The sequence below is a fragment of the Mus pahari genome, chromosome 19 (assembly GCF_900095145.1).
Source record: "Mus pahari chromosome 19, PAHARI_EIJ_v1.1, whole genome shotgun sequence".
In the NCBI taxonomy this organism is placed as follows: domain Eukaryota; kingdom Metazoa; phylum Chordata; class Mammalia; order Rodentia; family Muridae; genus Mus; species Mus pahari.
Window position 1 is genome coordinate 61,519,177 of NC_034608.1, and position 26,499 is coordinate 61,545,675.

The 26,499-nt window shown below is 42.3% G+C and overlaps 1 protein-coding gene across 1 annotated transcript; it reads right to left on the reverse strand.

Annotated features, from left to right (window-relative positions):
* Positions 1–710: 710 nt before the first annotated feature.
* On the reverse strand, positions 711–25,672 carry LOC110337006 (cytochrome P450 4V2). Its single transcript, XM_021219752.2, has 11 exons — positions 25,230–25,672; positions 20,606–20,718; positions 16,090–16,175; positions 14,932–15,122; positions 14,498–14,567; positions 12,635–12,761; positions 10,461–10,646; positions 5,078–5,180; positions 3,829–3,963; positions 3,548–3,727; positions 711–1,914 (listed from the first exon to the last, which is right to left on the reverse strand). Exons 1-11 carry the CDS (start codon positions 25,441–25,443, stop codon positions 1,742–1,744), a joined length of 1,578 nt encoding a protein of 525 aa, XP_021075411.1. The 5' UTR covers positions 25,444–25,672; the 3' UTR covers positions 711–1,741.
* Between the last annotated feature and the right edge of the window lie 827 nt (positions 25,673–26,499).

Here is a 26,499-nt window from a genome sequence, read left to right on the forward strand (position 1 = left end):
AGGGTTCATCCTTTCTTCTCTCCTTTCTCCCCCACGCATCCCTTGCATTCCATCTCCTTGAAGTTGCTCCAGAGGTTTGATCGGTGACCTAAAGTTTCTTCTGAAGATGAACCATCTCTTTCCTTCAACTCCAGCTGGATAAATCCCAGAGAAGACCTCTGGCTTTACCCTGCTTGGGTCAATAAACTCAGAGAAAGCAGTTCATGCCCTTGACACATGCGAACCTATGCACAGACATACTGATACACACATACTAAATAAAGGAACAAGTAGATGAATGTATAAAAAGTATATAAAATGTTTTTTAAAATGTATAAAGCAAGGATTAAATATGTGGCATAAATTGGAAGAAACCCCATTATGCAAGTGAAACCAATTAAAGGATCCCCAAATCATTTGAAATGAGACTTTCTGCTTAGTCCCAGTTTCTAGATAGTAACACTAGTCATTTCATGAACTCTTTTCTAGTGTATATCTCCCTCCTTGGTGGTTTTGAGTTCTGTGCCCTGGTGCTCTCTGGAGAGTCTAACAGCCCTGCTTGGTAATATTGTCCCGAATGACCCATGTTCTAGTTATTACCAAATAACTGCTTTTTCACATTGTTTTCCTTTGGATGCTGATTCACGGATACAAATTCTACCCTTTCTGTTTCCTGCTTCTGATAGCTAGGCCACGGAAAAGCGAAAACAAAACAAGCCACACAACCAATCCTGTTAAAAGTGATTTATTAAAAGAAATTTCTAAAAGTCATTGCATGAGGAATAGTAGGATTATGTGCCAAATTAAAATGCAAGGAATGGAATTCAATTGACAGCTTGGGGAGAACACTCCATGGAGCTGGGTTAATTAGATGTCTTGGGCTGAACCAAGTACGATCGTACAGTGTAACTAAATATAGAAGAAAAGATTCTTTCTTCTAAAAGTAGAAGAATTACAAGGAAGACATAGACACATCAAGGACAGAAATCCTGAGTTCTAACTCATCCAATCACAGTCGTGAGTTCCATAACACCAAAGTATATTATGGGAGAGAGTATATCAGAAAGGAAGTAGAGAGGCCTCAGTGTAGACATTTTAGCTACTTCTAGCCATGGCAGAACTTGGGCAGAAATTTGATGTCTCCTCTATTCCATGTGCCGACTCTTAATAGAATGGCACACAACCAGGAAGTTTCTGTGGCCACTTGAACTTTAGAAGCCACTAATTAAGCTTCTGTGAGAGGTTGCTTGTGGTGGAGAGGAATCTCTCCCAGTACTAAGATGTCTAAAGTGATTGTGTCCACTGAGAACAGAAAGAAGATTCTAGCACACAGCCCACGAGGTGACTGGACCTTGACTGGGGCATGCAAGGGACCTGCTTTTCATTATAAAATCTGAAAGTGTTCTGGCAATTACTCCCATCATAGTTTCATTTAAATGATGATCTTTGAGTCTAGCCAATGGAATTGGACAGGCCGATGATCCCTCTGTTATAATTTTTCCTGCATGTTTATGTCAGTGCTATTCCAGCTAGCTAACAGTGCCCTCGAGAGGAAGACCAGGTGTGACATGGCATTCATGTTGGTAACAAACACACAAAAATTCTCAGTGATAGACTGCGTCCCAAGATCAGTGGGGACAGGAAAGGAAAAACACTAGGTTTGAGGATGCAGAGTTTTCAACTCATAATCTAAAAAATTGCAGATACCATGTTTCCTATGGAATGATCTTCATCATGATCAGGTCACAGCTTGAGGATGGAGTTAGGGGTCATCTTCATGTCTCCTCTTCAGCTTGATCCAGATGCCATTATTTGGCCTAAGAATCAAATCTCCAGACAGGCCGAGTTCTTCTCTCTTCTGGTTGGATTCTACCCAAAACTGCCTCAGGATACAGGCAAGAATGGTCTTCTCCTCCATGACCGCGAACTTTTGACCTTGAAGTAAAAGTAAATAGCATCACTTGAATTGTAGACGCAGCTGAAACGTGAGATACGGAAGCTGCAGGGCAGTCCCCAGGCACTTCACATCTACGATGGCCACTGAACGAAATCCCCAAGAAGACTGCTAAAACTGAAAAGTTCTGAGTGTCCCCTTGGCTCCCACAAGAGTCAGGTGATCTACAACAGCCAGACAATCTTGACTTTTACAGTACTGTGGACTTATTGATCTACAGATTCAATATCTATGGATTCAACTGACCATGGGTTAAAATACTTTTTAAATTACATCTTTACTGAACATAGCCTTTTTGTCTCATCATTCATGACTTATGCAATACAGAATGATTTTTTTGCATAGCGTATATATTGTCATTAGTATGGTTTAGTATTTAGTATTCCCATTAGTATGGGAATCTGGAGATGATTTAAGTATACTTGAGGATATAACTATGCATTCATATGCAAATTATGCCAGCTTATTCACAGGAGTTTGCATCCTCAGATGGGACTCTCTGAGAGGTCCTGGACCATATCCAGTATTAGATGGGTATCAGAGCGCACCTAGGGATGACACCCCTCACTCTTTCCATCTTTCATTTGTTTACTTGATAAAGAGTCTCACTGTATAGCTTTGGCTGGCTCTGAACTCACAGAGATTCCCACCTGCCTCTGACTCCTTAAGCACAAGCCACCACACCAAGCAACTCCCAACATTTTATATTAAACACAGGGCCCCCAATGGAGGAGCTAGAGAAAGTACCCAAGGAGTTGTAGGGAGCTGTAACCCTGTAGGTGGAACAACAATATGAACTAACCAGTACCCCCTGAGCTCAAGTCTCTAGCTGCATATGTAGCAGAAGATGGCCTAATCGGCCATCATTGGGAAGAGAGGCCCCTTGGTCTTGCAAACTTTATATGACCCAGCACATTTGAAGTCCGGGGCCAAGTAGTGGGAGTAGGCGGGTAGGGGAGGGGGGGGGGGGGAGTATAGGGAACTTTTGGGATAGCATTTGAAATGTAAATAAATAAATAAATTTAATAAAAAATTTGAAAAAAAGAATCTATTTAGAGAGAGAATCTTTAAATAATAATAAAAAATTAACATTGCATGGTTAAAATTAAATGAGTTAAATGAGATTATTAAGGTGGGTCTCTGTAGGAAGTAAGACGCAGGCACATACAGATGAAAGACCAAATGAAGACATACAAAAAGAAGGCTGTTCTGTCTAAACCAAATGAGAGAAACCTCCCAAGACTCAATGACCCTATAGCCTGGTGAGCAATGAGAGGTTTAGTGTCTATCGTTTTGATCCATCTATTCTGTATTCTGTCTCACAGAGATCAACTCTTTCTGACTCCCCATCACTGGTATTACATGTGCACACAATCCCCAGCTTCAAATGCCAGCTAGGGACAGACTTGGGTTCTCACACTTGCACTGTACCAACTGAGTTGCCTCCCCAGCCCCTAACAATGAAATATTAGAAACATAGTGTAAAACACAGGAGAACAGAACCCTTTTCAAAGTCTATTGCCTGTGAGGAACGCCACACAGCGCTTCAGAGAGTCTTGTAAGTAATCTATCACCTGGGCCTGAAAGGTGAAACCCACTCGCACGGATACGAACCAATACAGTTTCTAGGTCCAGCAGAAAATGGCACATAGGCATAGGGATGGCGTCCTTGGGAATTTTCGGGAAAGAACCGCTCTGGCCGGAACTCCTCCGGATCTGGGAAGTATCTGGGGTCTCGGTGAAGTGCATAGGGAATGATGACTGCTTCCGTTCCTTTTGCGACTCTGTAACCGCCTGTCAGCAGCAAGCAGTGTGTTAGGACACTGGAGCCAGATGGACATCAGGAAATATAACTCCTGCCCCTCCTCTCCCATGCCGCCATCAAGACTACTCACCCACTTCACAGTCCTCACTAAGACTCCGGGCAAATAAAGGGACAGATGGGAAAACTCGGAGAGTCTCCTTAATGACGCAATCCAAATATTTAAGTTTCTTCAGATCTTCCAAGGTGACAGGGCAATGGGATCTTCCTGGTTACAGTAAATGTATAAAATGAAACACACACGCAATATAGATAAAGACATAGATCCTTAGTGAGGTGAGACATCAGGGCAATGCAGAACCACAATACAGAGTGTCGAATGTCCACAAACAAAGCATAATTTCTAATATTATGAATAACCAAATAAAATGAAGCACTGTGCTAAGTTGGAGTAACCAGATAAGCCAAGACCATCTCCAGTTTTAATATGTTAATAAAGTCACATTACGAAGACAAAGGTCTCTTATTGTGGTGGCTTGTATATGCCAGGGAGTGACAGTATTAGGTGCGAACCTGTTGGAGTAGGTGTGTCACTGTGGCTGTGAGTTATAAGACCCTCATCCTAGCTGCCTGGAAGCCAGTATTTATCTTCTTCAGATAAAGATGTAGAACTTTCAGCTCCTCCTGCACCATGCCTGCTTGGATGCTGCCATGTTCCTGCCTTGATGATAATGGACTGAACTTCTGAACCTGTAAGCCGGCCCTAATTAAATGTTGTCCTTGTAAGAGTTGCCTTGGTCATGGTGTCTGTTCACTGCAGTAAAACCCTAAGACACCCATGATTCCATTTATTGAGACAGGAAGTAAAATGGTGACTGCCAATGTGGGGCAGGGGTAGGGAAAGAAAGATCAATGATTGATTATCAGTACAGGTTTCCTTTAAGGTGCTGAAAATACTTTAGAGATGTTTATTGTACAGTAGACACAAATCCTCCTGCTGCATCACTCATTGTGTCAGATGAGATCACATGAAAGGACCCTCCCATACCCTCATAACCAGCTCTGCCTTCCCACACAGCATCTTCTTGGCATTGTGCAAGACACTAAGCTGTAGGCACATGTGTCTGTTTCACCTACTCAGCATCAGGACCACTATGAACCGTCTCAGTGATCTGTGCATCCTTAGCCTCTTCTCTGGTATAATCATGTGTCAGGACATTTGTCCAATGCCTGTTAGGGAATTCACTAGGCCTTGTCAAGGAGACAGTCCTACACCACCGTCTTTTCTGTTTATGACAATGTCATCCTTAGGGATCAAGAATGCCCATTGCTTCTGTGGACTCAGGAGTCCCCAGCAGAGCTAACAAAGGGGCCCAACATACCAAACACGTTATCCAGCTCCTCATCCACTTTCCTCTGGACTTCTGGATTAGAACCCAGTAGGTATAAGGACCAGTTTATTGCAGCAGCAGTTGTATCGTGACCCTGTAAATATAAAAAGGAGATGTTTAGAAGCGCAGTCCTGTCGGAGTACGTATGATGAAGAAATTGAAAACACACTGCTTCTCACAGCTGCAGTGTGACTGGCACACCTAAATCATTCAGTGCAGCTGCTCATCTCAGTGAGAAAGAGATTTAACAGTTTCTTAGCTGGGCAGAAGTGGCACACTTCTATAATCCTAGCACTTGGGAGGAGGTTGAGGCAGGAGGATTGCTGTACTGGTTAGTTTTTATTGTCAACTTTACACACCCGGGAAGAGAGAGACTCTATTGAGATATTGCCTCCATCAGACTGGCCTGAAACACATGTGGGGCCTTCTACTTGATTAACGTTCGATGAGGGAGGGCCCCAGGTCTCCAGCCCTTGTGTACTAGACCATCCCTAGCCAAGCGAGAACCAGGCTATACAGGAAAGGTAGCTGAGCATCAGTGGAAGGAAGCCACTGACAGGTGTTCCTCTGTGGCTTCGGCTGTAGGGTTCTGCCTTGAGTTCTTGATTTGGCAGGCCTCCTCAGCTGGTGCAGACCACCAAGGATTATTTGTGGGCTTCTGAGCATGTTCTCCCACGGAAGACACTGGCTATCAGACATGGCTAGTCTCAGGCAAGATGCTAAATATTTTGTAGAAATTAATCTTCATAACTCCCGGAAATATTCATTACTGGTACTCATATTTTAGAGATTTTTTTTTCAGAAAGTTAAATAACTTCCCAATTAAGTGAAAGCAGGAAATGAACACTAGCCCTGCCGACGAATCAGAGCTCGCACCATTCTGTGTGAGACTCTGGTATGGCCGGTGGTGAGGAGTTAAGTCGCCATCGGGACAGCCTGATGCTCCACCCACTTCATATTTCGGGCCTTCACCTCTTTCCTTCTCTCATCTCCCTGTGGTATTTTCATACACCTGCAACCCTTTATAAAGCAGCTCTGGTGTGCAGCCAAGATCCAGGTGCTGTTGCTTGGCTCTCTGCTAATTCAGGGAAGGAAGCGCTCCTAATAACTCAACGGCTTCTCTTGAATATAAAGGTGTAACCCCCATTCAAGTATGTAACCCCCATTCAAGATGTCTCCTGAGCTTCCTATGGGTGAAGTAAAACATGTAGAAGACTTTACAGAAGCAAGCACCACAATTGCTGGATCATTTAATGGCTGGAACCTGAGGCATGAGAACCTGGGGTTAACAGCCTGTATCTAGAGCATGGAGTGTAGCTCAGTATTATAACTGGACATGGTAGGGTTCTACTCAGTACAAGAAAGAACAAAAGACTTCAAGCCTGTGCTAATAAAATAAGAACAGAGAGTGTGGTTGTTTGAATAAGAATGGCCTCTAGAGGCTCATATATTTCAATGTTTGGTCACTGGGGCATGGCAGTACTTGAAAGAGATTAGGAGGTATGGCCTTGTTGGAGGAAGTGTGTCATTGGGAGTGGGATCTGGAGTTTCAAAAACCCAAGCCAGGCAAGTGTGTCTTGCCTGAGAGTTAAATCTAGAACTTTCAACTACTTCTCCAGCACCATGTCTGTCTGTCTGTGTGGTGTGATGTTCGCTGCCATGATGACAATGGACTAAACCTTTGAAACTGTAACTAGCCCTAGCTAACGGCTTTCATTTACAAGAGTTGCTATGGTCATGGCATCTCTCAAGAGCAACAGAACACTGACAGCTGGCTCTATAGCCCAGTGGAGACCACTCGTCTATTATATGCACAGGGCCCTTGGTTCATTCAATCTCTGTGATTGAGAGGAAAAACAAATACTAATTCCCAGTGGCCTTGAAAAGCTAGGTCAAGTGCTTGAGGCCATACTTCCAGTGGACTGGAACTGTGATTTGGGGCCAGAACCGGCACACTTAACATTTCTCTTCCTTTTGGCTAATTAAGATGTCTATTTTCTCCTTAAGAAGTCATTCTAGAAAGTTATGTATGAGTTACCTTTTGTTGCTATGATAAAATATCATGATCAGAAGAAACTGGAAAAAAAAAGAAGAGTTTGTTTTGACTGTGGTTCCGGAACAGAAATCCATCTAAGTGCTTTGAAGCTAAAATCCCACACAGCAGACATGGAGTGCAGGATTTGGTATTTGCCCTTCTGTTCTTTGGTCTTGCTTTGGTCCAGTGTTTTGTGACTATGCCTGCATTCTTCCATTTTGGAAAAGAGTGTATATTCTAGGTTATTATATACTGGAAAATGTATAATTTGTGTTTTGATTTCACAAGAGTCATAGTTAAGAGCCTGTCACGAGTCATAGAAGAGAGTAAGACTGCCAAAGACTATGGGGTTTTTTAAGTTGGAATAAATGCATTTTGCCTCATGAGATGGCCATGAGCCTGTGAGATGAAGGGGTTGAATGTCAGTGGTTTGAATGAGAAGTATCCCCCTTCAGCTCAGTATTTGAGCACTTGGTCCTGGGCTGCTGGCACTGTTAGGGGGGTCATAGGGCATTCAGGATGTGGAGCCTTGCTGGAAAGAAAAACAACTCTCTAAGACGGGCCTCTCCCAACTTGGAACTCACCCTCTCAGCTACCCGTGTGATAAAGGGGATCAGCCAGCACTCATTTTGCTGGGGACTGAACCCATAGTCTCACACATACTAGGCAAGTAATCTAGCATGAGATTTCCTGGCCTTGGCCCAAAAGGAAAAATTTAAAACCATCGATTCATCTAGATCATCTAGATTCATCTAGACCACACAGAGAAGCCAGTTAGAGCTGGAATGGCCGGAGGCATTTTATTTAATTCATTGGCACAGATCGAGAATAAGAACGAAGGCCTTCAGACCCTTCCTACCGCTGGGCTCTCTTGCATGGTAGACCCCCTTCCCTAGAGATCAAAGGATGAGGCAATTCCATTTGCATATTGTTGCTTTTGTTGCCTATGCTTTTAGGGGGTCGTCTTCAAGAAATTCGTTCCTAGACCAGTCATTAGGGAGCTCTCCCCATATTTTTCCTTATTAGTTTTACAATTTCATGACTGACAGTTACCCATTTTGAGTTCATTCGTGTGTAAAGGGTGGGAATAGGGCTCAGTTTCTATCCTTCTGCACGTGACTACCTGATTTTACAGACTCTGTCTAATGTAAATTCTTCCCACTGTGTCTCTCAGCATCTCTGTCAAACATCGACTGATTTATAAATACAGAATTACTTTCTGGATCTCTAACCCATCCCAGTGGTCCCTATATATGTTTTTATGTCCTAACCACGCTGTTTCAGTTTCTATAGCTTTTAAGTGTATTTTTAAAGTATAAAGTAAACGATTTCTTTATTCTTTTTTTTTTTTTTTGCCCAAGACTGTTTTGACTTTTCAGTGTCTTTTATGGCTGGTTTCATATGAACTTCAGGCTTGGTTTTCCTATTCTCCAAAATAAGTCATTGGGATCTTGTTAAGAACTCCACTGACTACGAATAACAGAGACGCTTATCATCAGGTGACCGGGTCTTTAAATTGTAGGCTATGTATAATAAAATCATATACATTCTCTTTTAAAACTAGGATATCTATTACTTGTGATAATATGGATGACTCTTAGGGAGCATAATGGAAAGTAAAATAAGCCACAATAGAAAGAAAAATAATACATGATCTCACTAACATGTAGACACTAACAATGGTTTAACTCATAGGCATACCCAGGAAAAAGACAGTTGCCAGAGGGTGGCTGGTAGCTGGGGAGGACAGGAAGGAGAGATGCTCAAAAAATACAAATCTCAATGTAAGCAATGAATCCTCATGATCTACAACACAGGTTTATGGCTACAATCAATTACAATTTTTATGTACTCCTAAAGAGTAGAGTTTGGGGCTGGAGAGATATCTCAGCAGTTAAGACTACTAGCTATTCTCCCAAAGGTTCTGGGTTCACTACCCAGCAACCACATGACCATCTATAAAGAGGCCTGAAGTCCTCTTCTGGCATGTAAGTGTACAGGCAGAAAGAGTGCTCAAATACTTAAGCATTCAAATCTTTTTGAATGTTTTCACTCCGGAACTGGAGTTGATGAACACGATGTGCACATTCCCTAATGTGTACATGTATCAAAGTACCACACTGGATCCCAGATCCATAAACAATACTTATTGACCAGTTAAAAAATGAGTTAAGAACTGGCAATGGAATCAGGAGCATGGGCCCTGCATCCAGATGGCAGGATGCGAGCAGCCAATGTAATGCCAGGCACAGCACTCAAGAGCCCTCTGGAAGCCCAGGCACATTTTTATAACCTCTTCTTGCAAGCTGTTGCTATATCATAGGATTTTCTGAAACCTTAATTCCGCAATCCACGTGTAGAAAGGTCTACTCTCTGTAATATTCTTATAATCAATGCAGTATATTTGCAAGAAGTGTTTTTAAGAAATATTAAAATGCTAAAAAAAATCTGTTAGAATCACAATCTTGTAAGACTCCCTTTGTCTAGAGCAACCTCATAGCTGTAGCTAAGGGCCAGACTTAAACAGGAGTGGGGTGGCCCTGTTTGGGGAGGTTAAAAAAGAATGTAAGGCAAGATAGGGAACTGAGGACAACATGAGACTTTGTGTCCTCTTAGGAGAAATCTGGAGACCCTAAAATTTTCTTAATAAAAAAAATTCATGGGTCTATCATCATCCTTTTCTTGAGTTTTATAGTTTCTGATGATGATATAAATATTTTCCAGTTATACTAAGAATGATTTGTTTTAAATCAATGCCAGTAATTTAGGGGTCGTTGAAATTGGAAATGTTTTAAATTATATTTATTCATGTGTGTGCCCATGATTGTGTGTGTGTGTGTGTGTGTGTGTGATAGTACATGCATAAAAGTCAAAGAATGACTTTTAGGAGCTAGATTTTTCCTTCTACCACATTGGTTGCAGCGATCCCCAACTCCAGTGGTCAAGCTTGGTAGCAAACACTTCACTCCCTGAGCCATCTTGATGGTCTCATGTCTGTGGAGGATTTTTTTTTTTATAAGATTTATTTTTATGTATCTTAGTGTTTTGTTTTAATGTATATCTGTATAAGAGTACCACATCCCCTGGAAGTAGAGGTACAGACAGCTGTGAGCTGCCAGGTAGGTACTGGGGCTTGAACCCAGGTCCTTTAGAAGAGCATCCAGTGCTATTAATTACTAAGCCATTTGCCCTGCATCCTGCCCCATTTGCTTGCTTGGTGCTGGGGTGCTGGGGTGCTGGGAATGGAACTTAGTTCTTGCCTTAAGCAGGTGTTGCCACTGTGAGCACATCCCCAGTTGTGTAATACAGTAAGGAAAAGTACCTGGCGACAAAGGTTACCTCAAACATGAAGGTGTCAACTTCCTCTCGGATGTCTTCGTGGCTTAGTTTGTTTCCTTCCTCATCAGTCACACTCAAAAGCAAGTCAAGGAAAGCCTTGCGCTTATTTTTGGAGGGGCTAGGACCCCTGCCAGCACCTATCCTGTCTTCCTCTGTCTTCCTTTCTTTGACCCGTTCAGCAATGACCTGTAGGATTTCAATAATAATGCTTTGGGTGAGGCATAATGGTCCATTGTCCTATGGAAACATGCTGTCTTCTTTAACTCCCTTCCAGCCTCCCCCCCCCCCAATACTTTCTCAGTTCATTTCAGTGACAACTTAGGTTCTTGTGAACCAGCACCAAAGCCTCTAGTTAACACCGAGGATGTCATATGGTGAAACCCTGAACGACAAATGGAAGGACAGGACCAAGGCGGAGTTTTCAAGTACCCTTTTTGCAGTCTTTCTAACTGGGGGAATAGAGTCGCTGTCTATGAAACATCCCCTAGGGATGTGTGGGAAGTAATGAGGAGCAGTGCAGATGGGAGGGAGGACCCACCTCCAGAGGGCACGGATTCTAGGATGATTACATCAAGTTATGGAGACAGACAATGGCAAGTTAATGAACCAGCTGCTGATGCCACGTCACTCTGCAGGCTTGCTCTTCAGTGAGTCTGGTACACTGTGCCTTTGAGTGCTAGTGTGACTGGGTCCCTAGCCACTTTTAGGTCTCAGGTGATAGCTACACAAGAGATCGTCTCTGCTTATATCTACTCTTGTCCCTAACACTCTGAAAGCCCCTGACTTTTTTCCACAGGCCCCCATTTCATGTATCACATGACAAGCATTGTGTTTGCACTATATGTTGCCCTACAACCTCAAAGCCACCATTCACTTAGCAGAGCCTGCCTTTGTGGACTGATTTCTCTTCAGATCAAGAACACTGGCAAGCATTGTAGAATGTTCACTAGCTCTGAAATTAACCACAAAAATGGTCCACGCATCTGTTGTACTTATGTATATTTTCTTTTTCTTGTTGGTTAATTGAGTTATCCCACAGAGGGGCTTAAGTGAGTAGATTCTCAGAAATTTAGGAGCAAAATACTATGTTTTCTTTGATTCTTTGTGGATTTTATAAGTGTTTACATCTCAATATATAGTTTTCAATATTTGCAAAATGAATGGTATTTTCTATGTAGTCTAGAATTCATTACTTATTGTCACTGATGTCGATGCATGACATTTGGGGGGGGGGGAATTGATGGAATGTAATCATAAAATGTGACCTGCTTCTCTTCCTGCTACCTGATGCTTGTACTGCGGGCAACTCAGGGCATTATCCCATTCAGTTAACATCCACTGACTTCACCACATGATCCATTGGTGGCTTTTCCTTACCACAAAGAAGAAATCCCAATATACTTCAAGCAATAATTACAGGGGGGGAAAAAGATATTTAAACGGGAACATTTCAACACATTTTAAATTGCATTTTCATGTACGGTTTCAATTAAACGTTGCTCTTTGATAAACATGTTGTCAATAAAAAAATGTATCTCCTATGCTTAAAACGAAGCCCTTATCTCCTGCTTATTTTTCAATTTGGAAAGAAAACAGTCCTATCAAATTAATTTTCACTGATTTCTGCTCTGTGCTGAGTTAGATGTTCTTTCATCTGAGAGCTACTGCCTTCCCTTCACAAAACATTTCCCAAGAGACTCGTCTATGGATCTCTTTCTTCTCTCTCATCCAGAACCCTGTTGGCCAATCAGCATCCAAAGAGATGTTCTTTAATTGTTGTTATAGATAACCAACTCCCTTAGATTGCTCTCTGAGATGGTAGGGAGCTTGTTTAACTCGTTTCTCTTTTTCCAACACTGGGTATCAGTCTTGACACTCAGTAAATATTTCGTTAATGCTATTTGAGTTTGTAATTTAAATGTAATATTGATAATTTTTTTTGTATTTATATCCAATTTAACTCTTGTGGAACAGATATTCTACTATATGGCCTACATCTGGGTTTCTTATAAAAACCAAAACCAAAACAAAACAAAAAATCCTGGACGGAGGAGGAATATTCTAACATTTGGTAATAGCTGCATAACATTGTGAAATCATTTAATTCCACTTGATTCTGTGCTTTGTATATATTAACACACACACACACACACACACACACACACACAACTTACATTGTTGGTGAAAGTATGTAGGCGTTTGAGTCCCCTTTTGTGGTCCCGTCCTTCTTTAAACATAAGGTACCAAAGATCAAACCAGAGCCAGGGCATCTTCATTCTTCTATATATCATATCACTCATCCTATAAATGAGATAACATCATCTTTTATACCAGAATATTACCTCCAGACATTTGGTACCTGGCCATGATAAAGTTAATAAATGAAATGTTGCCGATTACTCTTCAATGCTAATAGAGATCCATGTTTGATACCAAATGGTGACATAAGAGAATAATATACCATGGAACTGAAACAAATAATAGATGTATTAGAGAAATAATAAGAATCTGCTATGAAATATGCAGACAGCCTCTGGTCAGTGCTTTTGTCTCTACAGTGTGAGTTCACAACTTCTGAGGGATGTTAGTGCATTTATACCAAAGGCTTAGTTGAAATCTGACTTTCTTTAAGCTCTCGACTCTCCTGGAGTCAGTGAGATGCCTCAGCAGGTGAAGGAGCCTGCTACCTGGCTTGATCACCTGAGTTCTGACCTTGGGATACACATGACAGAAGGGAAGAACCAACCCCAACGCGTTATTCTCTACTTTCACATGCGCATCAGGATACATGCACATGCGCACACAAAATAATTTGAAATGATGTAGAAAAGGAAGTGGTCTTTGACACATCACACATTAGACAGCAACCTTCCAAGATGCTGTCCGAGCACTTGCCTCTCATTTTGAGGGACAGGGCAGACAGTCTGCTTCTTAGCCTTCTTTAGAACAACCTCAAAGACGGCTCTTTAAAGAGGCCTTCCCTGGGCACTATTTTCTAGAACATACCCATGTCTGCTAATATGATAACAACTAGATCTTGTCTTTGTCAGCGACTGTTACAGTTCCTAAATTTATATTTCTCGGTTCAGTCTCCTATGCTATTCTGTCGTCCATGTCGGCTTAAAGCTGCCTGGTAACTGTGTGGTGGGCTGTGTGATCACAGCTGTTCAATAAACAGTTGTTCAGATGAAACTCATTGAGCAATGAATTAATGTAGTATAAATCAAATCAAATCCCATTTCCATCTCTTAATAGATAATTCCAACCACTTTCAAAGTTAAAAAATAAACAAACAAACAGCTGCCTCAATTGCACAATCAGCACCCACTCAATGCGGAAGAGATGGAAGAAAATAAATGCCATGAAAAATTTCTCAGTAGAGAAGAAAAACAGACACTGAACAGTAATAACCATTATCAGCACTCTGATACAGATCTTCCAGAGCAGCGGTTTTCCACTAATTAAAGCCGGGACCCTTTAATACAGTTCTTCATGTTGTGGTGACCCCAACCATAGAATTATTTTGTTGCTATTTCGTAACTGTAACTCTCTGGTTTTATGAATATAATGTAAATATCTGTGTTTTCCAATGGTCTTAGGTGACTCCTGTGAAAGGATTGTTCAACCCCCAGTGGTGTCACATCCTGCAGGTTAAAAACCACTGTTCAAGAGTGTCCTTCTTACAAATAATATATAGAAATAGTTGCCGTGCTATTAATGCGTTTATATCTTTCTTTGTTCATTTGGTATCAAGATGCAGTTGGAGATTTTAAATGTCTGCAGCACTCAGATAGGCTATAATTTACATTTACAACAAATTCCCTGTTGCTAAAGTTGACCCTTATGCTCTGAGCTGATTTTTTCTTTTTTTCAAAAATTTCACTTCAAACGCGATGAAAATAGCACATAAATGGATGTGATCAGCAGTGGTTTTCAAACCCAGATCAGAAACATTTTTAAGGAAAATTAGAAGACCCCACCACACACTCACCCACCCACCCCCACGCACACACACAGACACATACACAGGTACTTACCTATACACAGTACGGACATACTCGGAATCATCATTGCTTTGAGCTCCAATGTTCTTCCCCATAGCCGTTTCTGCAAAACACAGGTGAGAAGCAGCTGTTGACTATGCAGTCAGCTTGTGTTTGCTGGATGGCGAGGGACACTGAGAAACACCAAATCCCGTTCTCTTCCGTTTGCTCTCCTTTTCTCTTCTGCACCTCCGACTTCCGGTTCCTGTCATCCTTTCCCCCTTTGACCTTTCAGGCAAGGTGACCAGGTGACTGCTCCAGTCACCTCCCTAGGCATGGTTGCTGCTTCTTGGGGAGGCTCATATCAGTAACTCCACCCAGAAGGATCCCGGGTCCTTTCCAATCAATCCCCTCATTTGTCCTACCCATGGAATCTTGTTTTCTAGTTAAGCCATTTAATTTCCATAGGATAAACCGATCGGACTCACCACAGATTATATCCAGAGCACAAAGAGTGATGTAAAAAAAACAGTTAAAGGCTTCTTGGTTGACGTGTTTTTCAAGCTTATTAACCAATATATTTGCTTGCTCGTTCATGACATCCAAGAAATCCTCCAGAATGGTAAAATGGAAAGTGGGCGTTAGCATCTTCCTCCTGGTGCGCCATTTGCTCCCCGTACTGCAAGCACAGCGCATGAGCATCATCAATCAGAGAGGGATAAAGCCACAGCGTGGCAGCCATGGACCCAGACCAGTCAATACAACTCACAGCATCTCAACGATCTCATTCGAACGAGAAAGGCAGGCCAATAGGATATTCTCACCGATGTAGATATTTGGACCTTGTTCTATGATGTTAATAGTTAAAATTACTGGCATAAAACTGAAGATGTTGAGACGATTTTGCCCGTTTCCAAGAGGAATTTCGGAAAATCAGTTCCTCCCCTAAGCTTTACTCTTCAGACAGCCACATGCTCCTTGACTTGACCTTAATTTCTATGGTTGCAGCCCTGCAAAATAGTTTATACTAACGGCCTTTCCCCGGCTGAGCCCTCTCTTGGGAAAAGCAGCTTATTTCCAGGTGCCAGATCATGGCTGACTTATATACGTATCTGGGGCTGTCTGGCTTTGCTGCTAACTTCTCCAGACTTCCCTCCATCACATGTGTTCACGCTTCTGCAGACCTCCCTCCTAATTCTTGGGGGTGCTTTCCACACTTCTTAACTTGTAACTTCTGGTTGTAAGTAAGCCTGGCTAGGGACCCTCTATTACCATGGCTAGAGGGTACCAGACACTTGGAGGCTGTCTATCAAACAACAAGACACTGTCTTACTGTGAAGTCTCAAACCCTGGAACAAATAGCTGAGGTGCCTATTTAACATAGTAGACCTGGCCACCGGGTTCTCCCAGTGTCCTTCCATCCCCAGCCAAGGGTCCACCTCCCCCTCTTTGTAGATTTGCCCTCTTGGTTCCTGCACCTGGTCCCCCTCTCCTCACCTGCTCAGGGGCGGGTCAACCCTGGACTCTCCAAGATATCCTGCCTCTCCCACTACGCTCTCCCTTTTCTCTACAACAAACTTTCTAGTGCACCATGCCTAGGAGCAATCACGTCCCTTTCTTTTGATCTCTTTTGTTCATTCACTCACCTTGTGAGAAGTCCGAGTCCCAGCCACGGCTGTAGGAACTTGTACATAAACGATTTATCGATTTGCTTTGAACTGGTCAAAATCACCTTAAGAAGAGAATTTTTTTTAAAATGAGAAATTTAGACATCAAAACAATTAGAGGATCAGACCCAGGGCATTGTCTGCTTTTCAGATCAATATTTATCAGCATTTGCTTTTCTCTGTGGTTCACTAAGTCTTATGCCTCAAAGAAATCTACTCAAGAGTTTTGAACGTAAATAAGTTGTGACTCAAGCCTGGGGACCAAATGGAGCCTAGGAAAATGGAAAGGCGGATCCCCTGAGGGTCTTTGGCTTTTGTTTTCACTATGGGGGATTCTTTGTCTCCTGAGTTTGCACACCTAATGACTTTACTTATAGGAACTGTAGCTAAGTCATCATTAAAGCCAATTCATAAGCTTTTAAACACTGGTCCAAAGTATTGTCCCTGGTATCCTGACCATGGAATCCTTGATTCAGAAACATGGGGAAAAAACATTCCACTCTTTGGAACCAAATTAGACTAGCTACACAGCCTTATCGAGAGGAAAGGGGGAACTTACAAAAATCGAAAAACAAAAGCCAATATTATGCACCTCTTATTGAAGCACATACACTTTCTGGTTCCAATTCTCCATCCCGTTTGACCCTACCTTGCCCTGCTAGTCCATCCAGAGCTAAAGCTGCCTTTACTTGACACCAGTCATGTTGCTACCTCGGATATAAAGGGTGGACATGATGCTTCTTTGCTGGTACAAATTGAAAAGCTTTTAGAAGTCTGTTTATTCACCTTTTTTTTTTTTCTTTTTAAAAAAAAGATAACCTTTAAAATGGAGACTTAGAAGCTGTGGCTCAAAACAACTTGACAGTACCCTGATTAATAAATAAACCAGTCTAACCCCACAAGTGCTTAAAATGATGTCCCAGATATTAATCAAATTTTGGCAGTAGCCCTATGGTTGTCTCCTCCCACAAACACCCTTTCCTGCCTTGATCCCTCAAAACAACCATGTTGTTGTCCATGTAGAGGTTTGTTTGTTTTTTTTTGTCTTACTATTCCTTTACACACTGGTGATATAGAAAAAAAATCGCCTTTCAATGCCCACTATCAATTATCTAACCCCGATGACTCAGTTTCATTGGAAAGTTCTGCTTCAATATGATCAATACCCTTACCTCTGCCAATGGTGAGAAAACAAGGCAATATGCCCTACTTAACACAAATGTCCTAGACTTATATACATTTCATTTTATGGAGGTTGCCTCAACCAGCTGAACCAAAACAATCCATTCTTCCAAATTTCAAGACTCATTCACTTTTTTTTTTCATAGACCTCAGAAGAATGGGAAATAACATTTACAGGGTTTGGGGGACAAAGTTCTCTGCTTCTTTCCCATAGAGACTACATGTACCATGCCATCTCTTCCCATACAAACCTTTCTCCCATAAACACACATCCTGTTTCTCATATGAGCGCTAACCATTTTCTCAGATGGAGCCACCAAGGCCGACAAGAGGGACCATTGCATAGCACTCTGATGCTGGACCATGGCACTCCCCTGTAAACACTATAGGAACCACCACCCAGCCTGCCAAACCTGGGGCTGCCCGGTCGGCTTCCTGACATCTCCAAGGTTAACCTTTCGGTCTCTTAACCATTTCTCCAGGGGTGGCTCAAGCTATTCCACGTTTAATTCAAGACTCCTTCTTGTCATCACTATCTGAAAGGTCCCTCTAGACAAATTCAGTAGATTCTTATTCGATTCATATAGGGATAAACTGCCCACTGCAGAAGAAAACCATCATGCTGACACCAACGTGTGTCTTTTCTTGGATAGGCTGCTGCTTGCTTCACCAAGAAGCTAAAGATTTACAAAAATAGCTTCAGTTACCACAGATACAGCTTCAGCAAATCATCTACTTTGGTACCAACTGTCAGTTACAGGGCCCCACCATCCCAACAGGAGTTAACGCCCATGGCCTTTATCCTAATGATCTCTGGCAAACACATCTAGCTTGTGTTCACTTCTTCAGTTCTTTGAAACATGTTCCTGTTTGCATTGATACATTTCTTTTTTGCCTTTATCTTTGTTTCTACATAAACCCATGAATATGCTAGAACTATTTCCAGATGCGCATTACCTGCTTTCTTTGTAATGGATGATCTCCAGAAAAAATAAGACAATTAACACCCTACTGGTTCAGGAAAAACTTTTATCTCATTTGGCCAACTTTGGACATTTATGTCTGTTATGGCATTCCATAGAGCTGTCAAGGTCAAACCATAATTAAATGAGCCTATTTACTATTCAAATCTCAAATATATAAATGAAAACTAGGGAATAAAGAAGTTCTTTATTTCTCAATGTTCCTCCCTAACACGTGTGGGAAAATATCATTAAGAAACAAAAAGGTTTTTGAAACCAAACCGCACAACAACAACAACGCCCTACAAAGTTTTAGATAAACTCCCTCCAGAACTCCTTGAGGAGCTACCTCCCTTTCCATTCATTAATTGGTGCTGAGGTTCCACATCTTTGCTTGTCTCTTACAGACCTTTTCTGGGCCTGAGCAGGACTGGGAAAAGCCATACCATAGGCTGGCACCAGAAGACCCACAACCTGACAACGGAAGAGAATCTCTCTCTGGAATTTAAAAGATGGTCCGCCTTTTCCAAGAATCACTAAAACCATAGTAATACTAATTCAGGCCACTCCTCCAACAAATTCCACCATTAGCAACCAGCCCTCAATGGCCTCTTGGATTGGCAGGCCGCTTAATTAATAAAACAAAGGGTTTAGGATTGTAGGAATAATTTTTCTGAGATTGTTGCCTGTAGCTTGCCCTTACAAATCGAACTTTCATCCCGTCTGTAACAAGCTCATAATGTGACTGGAGATCAGTTATGCTATGTTCTCATCCTGTATATTCAACCTGCTTAGAATTAGCTGACCTTTAAGAAAACACTGGAATCAATCTTAATGTACTTTGAACTCCCAATTATCTCCTATAAGCTCGTCTGAATACATAACTTGAATGTATCATATTCCCTAATTTTTCTTCATAACCCACTCGTGCCTCTGACTCAGAACAATGTGTGAGTGTCTAAGATGTGGCAACTAGACACACACATGCACCCCCCCACACACACACACACCACAATGTTGAAAGAAACATGCAGGTAGATATTGATAATATCTGATTGTGGCTTTATGTGCTATTCTGAGTTAAAAGAGGTAGAAAAACAATTTTTTTTCACTCTATGAGAATTCTATAAAAGATTGATTAAGACAAAAGTTCCTCATCCCTTCTCAATATCATAGTCGCTGTGCTGCTTCATAAACAGAGAGAAGAGCCTCTATGAGGGTTTGAATGAGAATGGCCCCCATAGGCTCGTACATTGGAATATTTGGTGGAACGATTTCAGAAGAATTAGAAGGGTGTGGTCTTGTTGAGTGAGGTGTGTCATGGGAGCTCAGCTTTGAGGTTTCATTCCCAGTGAGTTCTCTGCCTGATTCTTGTGGATTGAGATGTGAGCTCTCAGCTTCTACTTTAGCACCATGCTGGCCTGCTGGCTCCTGGCTGCCTCCTGCTGCCCTCTGCCCTCTGCCCTCTGCCCTCTGCCCTCTGCCCTCTGTCCTCTGCCCACTGACCCCTGCCCTCTGCCATAACACTCATGGACTCTAACCCTCTAGAACCCTGGAACCACAAATGAAACCCGTTCTTTCATAAGTGACCTTGGTCATGGTGCTTCATCACAAGCGACAGAATTAAAGAATTATGAAAACCTCTGTTCCAGACGTCACGTCCGAAAACTTCAGAAGGCTCTGGGCTCGCTCACTCTTGGGCAAACAACAGCAAAGCTTAGTTTCTTTCCTTTATGCGCCATATCCTCAGAACAACAATAAATATGTCGTTGATATAATATGGGACTCTGAACACCACGATGAAAACACCCCTATTTTATTAGTCATGAATTTTGAACTCTTAAAACCGTGCCTGGCACACAAGGCTTGGTAGCTGCACCAGCTACTCAGGAGGCTAAGGCAGGAGAGTTACAGGCTAGTTCAAGGGTAGCCTGGAGCTATTGGATGAAGTCAACTCAGTGTCTCAAAATTAGGAAACATAAGTACATACAGACCTCAGAGGGAGAAGATTTGCATGACACGTCATGGCCTTAGATTTAATTCCAGTACGAAACACTAAAAACCACAAATAAACAACAACAATCTCCCTCAGAAACTTCTTTTAAAAGCAGAGCAAGTATACGAAGATCTAATAAGACAGACATACAGCCATGGGGAGTTATTCTCCCAGGATTGCAACTGAATTGCAACAATAAATCACCGAGTAGCCTGCACAATGCCTCATGAACATAATGCTCTTTGGAGAGACTATAATGAAATTCGAAGATGGATTTGTTCCTTGTGTTCTGATGAAATTCTTATATCGTAGCCTGTACAGTGAACTGTCTTCCACAGTAACCCTGTATACTCACCTCCACATTCTCTGCCTTATAAAGTGCCACCATGGGCACAGGTCCAATCCAAAGCTTAATGATCGGCAGGTGACGAAATTCTTCTGTGTACTGAATTATCTGCTGAAAAAATTCTGGAAGAAAAATGTTTTTGTCTTAAATTCAGTCAAGAAAAGAATTTGTTTATTGAACTCTACAGGTGTTCATTATCTCCTTTCAACAAATACACAAGACATGTTTTATATCACTGTTAAAGGAACCTGGAGAGGGGGCGTGAGCTCACAGGAGGTGGACAACATTCCTGTAGCTGTGAGGTTATTTTAAAAAAATAATATCTGTCCTTCAGATAAATGTAACAATGATGTAAGTTATTATAAGATAATTATTAGGATTTGATGTGGTAAAATATGCATTCTTAATGAATCAATGCCCAATACCATGGGCCTGTAAAAATGGTAAAACCCAGCTTTGGCCCATGACTCATAACTTGACCTCTGAACCATTGTGTCACACTTGAAAAAGAGACCCCAAATGTCTTTTAGATAAAAAATATTGTCAAAATGGCAGGGAAGGAGCTGGAAAGATGGTTCAGCCAGTAAAAATGTCTGCTGGCATGCATGACAACCTGAGTTTGATCCCTGGAATCACACGGTGGAAGGAAAGAGCTGGCTCTAGGTAGACAACATCCTTTGACCTCCACACATGCACCATGTCATAACATGCGCACGCGCACGCGCACACACACACACAATTTTAAAGACATTATTTTAAAGTTTTTAAAATTAGAACTGGAAAAATGGCTCAGTGGGTAAAAGTACTTACTGCTTTTCCTGAGAACCTAGGTTCAAATCCCACCACTCATAGTAGAACACCTTAAATCCAGCTACAAGGGATTTAACATCCTTTTCTGACCTCCACAGGAACCTGCACATATGTGCCATACATTCGCAGAAATATACACGTACACATGCATATGTGTGTATGCATGTATGTATGTATTGAAATATTTTAACTTGTGGGCTGTATCAATTCATTAGTTTCAAAGCATTCTGGTTTACTTTAGCATTATGCCTGCCTTGGTCTGATGTGAGGGGGAGTTAGTGGCTTTTGAATCTGTGGTTGGAAGGAATCAGATCCAAATGTTGGGCCCCACTGGGAAAGTTGGTTATTTAACACAGAAGCCTGGAAAGTGTAAGAGTTTAGATGCCAAGTGGAGTCCACATGCAATGCTGAGAGCGAGGTCACCAAGGCCTGAATCTGGACATTAGCCACAGCAGAAAAGGCACAGCCTCTTGTATAAGGGACAGTGTCATTCAGATCAGAGGTTGTATCTTAGCAGGTTCTGATAGGCCCAATTTTTCTGAGCTCAGTGCTGAGTACAAAGGGCCTCAATAAATGCTTGGTTGGCAATTAAAAGGCTTATTATAAACAAGTACATCTTAGACGAAGATCTAGAAATTTGGCTCAGATTACATAACTGCAAATAGTATTTCTCTAAACGGAATGAGTAAGAGCAATAACAGAACCCTTAGCTCAGAGAGTTCTTAGCGGCCATCTAAGCAAGTCAGTTTCATAACTGAAAGTTGGGCAACACTTCTCATCCCAAATCCGGTGCTTGTTGACTAAGTGATCCCTGTGTGAGGGGCCATTCTCCTCCCTCAGGCCTACTCCATGGAGAATGACTTTAATGAATCGCAGCAGCTCAAAGTTCCCTTCAACTGGTCTTACTCACTAAGACTTGTACAAAATACGAGGCTTCCCAAGGGTAAAGTTGGAGGGGTTCTAAGGCCAAGGCCACCCCAAGTAGAATTGTGATCTCAAGCATTTATAATATCAACTGAGGAAAACCAGAAAGGATCAAAATATCTAAAATCTAAAATCCTGAAAATAAAATTACAGAAAAAATAGTTTGTGAAAATGTTATGGAAGACATTGCCTTAAAATTATGGAAAGTGATTTACTGAAAAGACTGTAGAAATAATAAAACAAAATAAAATAGACACTAGAATGCTCCAGAGGGCACTTTGTGCAATAGAATAAAGCAGTAATAACACATGGTTTTACAATCAAAACACCCAGGCATATTAATGAGGATCATGAGCAGATTAAGAGTGTTCATAAAGAAATGGTTCAAAACTAAAATGCATAAACACGTATCACTCTCACTGTAATTGTGTGCACCTCCCTGAATCAGTTAGCATCTGAAGTATCATGGTGACAGCAGACAGCAGAAATGTGATGGTGACATCGAATTTCCACATTGAGGAAATGCAAATGCCCAAAGAACTGAGCCCTTGAGGTTGTCTTTTGTGGGTACAGATCTCTTCATTCCTTGAGGGTGCTTCAATGTTCTCACACACGCACACACAAACACACACACACATTCACACAGAACACACATTTATACACACATACAAACATTCACACACATACACAAACACACACATTCACACACATACATACATACACACACACACACATACACACACACACACACACACAGCCAAGGTTACATAGTGACCCCATCTCAAAAACCAAGCAAACAAGAAATGAATACACACACACACACACATACACACGCACTCATACACGTACATATACACATATATACTCAAACACACACCTTCACACATATACATACATGAACACACACACATACCTACACACACCATACACAATGCTTCTTCTTCAAAAAAAAAAATCAACCTTAGGATAATGTATTTGTGCTGAGACAAATGTGCCAAGACAATGTCTGAGCTGAATCAGAGCCCTTGAGTCTTTGAGCAGTCCAGACTTTGTCAGAAGTAGCACCAGCGATGGAAAATGAAATACTTGCATAGAAAACTGGAGAAGAGGAAGTGGGGAAAGGCCAGGGGCTTGTCTAAGCAGTGAAGTCTGAAGGCTGGCAAGCCTGGACTTCTGATGACCAAGGTAGCTGCAGAAAAAATCTCAGAGAGACACCAGTTTGCTTTCTGCATTGTTTCTTCTGAACTCACGGTGTTAGGATTGTGCTCATGTTAACGAGGAATTTTTTCTTATCTGGGCCGCTCAGATTCACTAACCTCCTTTAAAAAACTCTTTAGCAACACACTCAAAATAATACCTTATCAAGTTTTGGGGTGGCTCATTTTACTTAACATGATGGGACTCTCTGTATATAGCCAGAGACACCGAACTGTTTCCTGAGAAACAGAAATCACCCTTTTATTAACGGATGGGCATTTGGGGTTTTGTATTTCATCTTCTGCAATTTTCACAGTGGAATGGTTAGGATACACTCTTAAGTGTCAGAGTGGAAGGGGAGGCTAGCTTTCCTTTGAGTGTTAACCAACTAAACAGCACGGGTTTTATCAACATGGTTCTAACATACAGAAAAGTGTTGTTGGATTACTTCTTATAAGCCACACCGATTATTAGGTGATGAGAGTTTGCTTGGATTTCTGCTAGATAATATTTTGGTACAAACTTTCCCATGATGCCGCATGTTATTCAAGTTAAGTTGTTGTGACAGTTTTTTGTCCTGGGTCACAGAAGTGATAATAAAGGATCTTAAGAAGATTTAAATGCTTAGCATAGGGAAATGCCAGGGCTGTGTGGTAGGAGTGGGTGGGTGGGTGGGGAGCACCCTCATAGAAGCAAGGGGAGGGGATGGGATAGGGGCTTTTCAGAGGGGAAACCGGGAAGGGGAGTAACATTTAAAATGTAAATAAAGAAAATAACCAATAAAAAATTTTTTTAAAAGTAAAATGAGATGCAGCTATATTAAAAACTATGTTAAAGAAGATTTAAAATGGATGGTCAGCCTATAAAACAACTATTAATAATTAATCTGAAGAAAAGTTAGGCTCTCCTGCAGGTTCTTTTAAAATGTGCCATCTGGAAGTCTCAGTTCTGGATGTCTCGGCTTACACAGCCATGAAAATTAAGTGCTAAGACTGAATACACTATCCCTAACAGGGGACCACAGATACCACTATTTTAAAGAACTTCCTGGCTTAAGGTATATTTCTAAAGCAATAGAACAAAATTTTTTCTTGCATGAAACATCTCTTTAAAAATTATTTCAGGTTTTTAAAAAAAATACAAAAGAAAAGCCCAAACATAACAACAATAACAACAAAACCCCCTTCAATAAGTAAGGTTTTTTGAACCTAGTCATATAAATTTACCTCAAGGCCCTTGGCAGTAGAGTCTGCTGAAGTGGCCTTGAAAAACTTCCTCGGAAGGATTGAAATACAAAGGCCAAGAGGATTTTAACTGCATAATGATCACGTTTTACTTGGAAATACTGTAACCTGTTCTATACACACATGTTATATACACACATGTATGTTTGCTATGTTCGTTATAGGATGAGAGGCACAAAGCAATTTGGCAGGCACCAGAGTGGAAGTGGGTATGGGGAGAATTAGGAATCTATTCCCTGGATGGGGGAGGGGGAGGATGGGTTGGAGGGGGTGGAGGGATGGAGATATGGAGGTGGAGGTTGAAAGATTTCTTTCTCCTAGCAGGTCTGAGGGATGTGAAGACCTCAACTGTGGCAAGAAAAAGTTGGGAGGGAGGGGGCGCAGTCTATTAAATGGGCTTCTCTGACAGACGAGGGACCTAGCAGCCTTAGTGGACACTTCCTTGTACATACACATACCTGCGTTGTTGGGCTTCATAAACAGCGCGTGTCCCACCAAGGGGTAGGCGCGGGCCACCGACGGGATTGACCGCATCTGCTGCCATTTCTGCGAATAGCTTACCAACATCTGCAAGATGCTGAGCAGGATAGTGGCGCCGGCCAGGGAGACCGCGCTCGCTGCGCCCCAAAGCAACAGTTTCTGCCCACTGAGCCCTAACCACAGCCAGAACATCTCTCTGACTCCCCTCTTCCCTCTGGGTTGCCAGTGAGAAGGTGGAGATCAGTCGCTGTAGTGTGCAGAGGAGGGAGGGACAAATTCGGGAACTCCAAGCTCCCGGCTCCGGGCTCAGGGAGAAGAACCCCCGGGGCACACCAGGTCCTCTCAGATCTTCCTGCTCTGGAGCTGGGAAAATCTGTAGCGGCAGCACCACGCCCTGGGGACAAACTTTCCGAGGGGGGCGGAGAAAGCTCCCGCAGGTTTGTCGTGCTGTCAAACACGAGTCTGCGTACTAAGCGCCAGCCTCTGGGGTTCAAGGCGAAAGCGAAAGACCGGAACAACTTCTGAGCTCTGAAGTTCAGAATGCACGTGAAAGCTCTCAGTGTGGAAAGATGAGGAAGGGGGAGGAAGTCGAATTTAGGGACACCCTAGGGCCCCGCTAATGTGGGCTGTTAAGAATTTTGCAACTCCCTTGCTTTATGGAAGGATTACGGATCTCGTAAGCAGTCTGTTTAAAAAAATTCAAATGAAGAGTCCTCGGTGTCGAAAGGCAGTTTTTGGAATTCTAAATTCACTAGCCTAAATTAACTGAGCAAACCTGCATCAGTTGCTGCCCTAGGGCAGGGCCAGTTGCCCAGGGGCACGGGGACACACTCTGGCCCCTGCTTCAGGGTCCCCGCACAGCAACCGCCTTCCCATGACCTAGAAGTTTAGGGGAGCCACGTATCCAGTGAGTGTCAGCTGACATACTGAGTCACCAGAACTAAAGGAGACCACATTCTAGCACTTCCCTAAACATTCTCTGATCAAGGAAAGCCAGAACTAGAGAGAACAAGGGTTGGGGTGGGAGGGTGAGGGGTTCAGAAAACGATGGAAGAAGGCCTGGCTCTGAGGAGGGTTGGAAATAGTAATGGGGCACAGTCAAAATGAAGCCAAAATGCCAAGCCTGCAGAAGGGAAAGGCCAGAGAGAAGAAGCTAGTGCTAGCTAGTGTCCAACCCGAGTCCCTGTTCTACACCCAATTCTCCTTATCAAAGGGCAAGTGCCCCTGCCTACCGCACACTGGGGAGAG

Coding starts and splice junctions, on each gene's coding strand:
- LOC110337006 (XM_021219752.2), bottom strand. CDS start 25,443: ATGTTCTGGCTGTGGTTAGGGCTCAGTGGGCAGAAACTGTTGCTTTGG. Junction 10,647..12,634: donor TACATACTTTCACCAACAAT/GTAAGTTGTGTG, acceptor GAAATCCTACAG/GTCATTGCTGAACGGGTCAA. Junction 5,181..10,460: donor TTGACACCTTCATGTTTGAG/GTAACCTTTGTC, acceptor TTATATTTACAG/GGTCACGATACAACTGCTGC.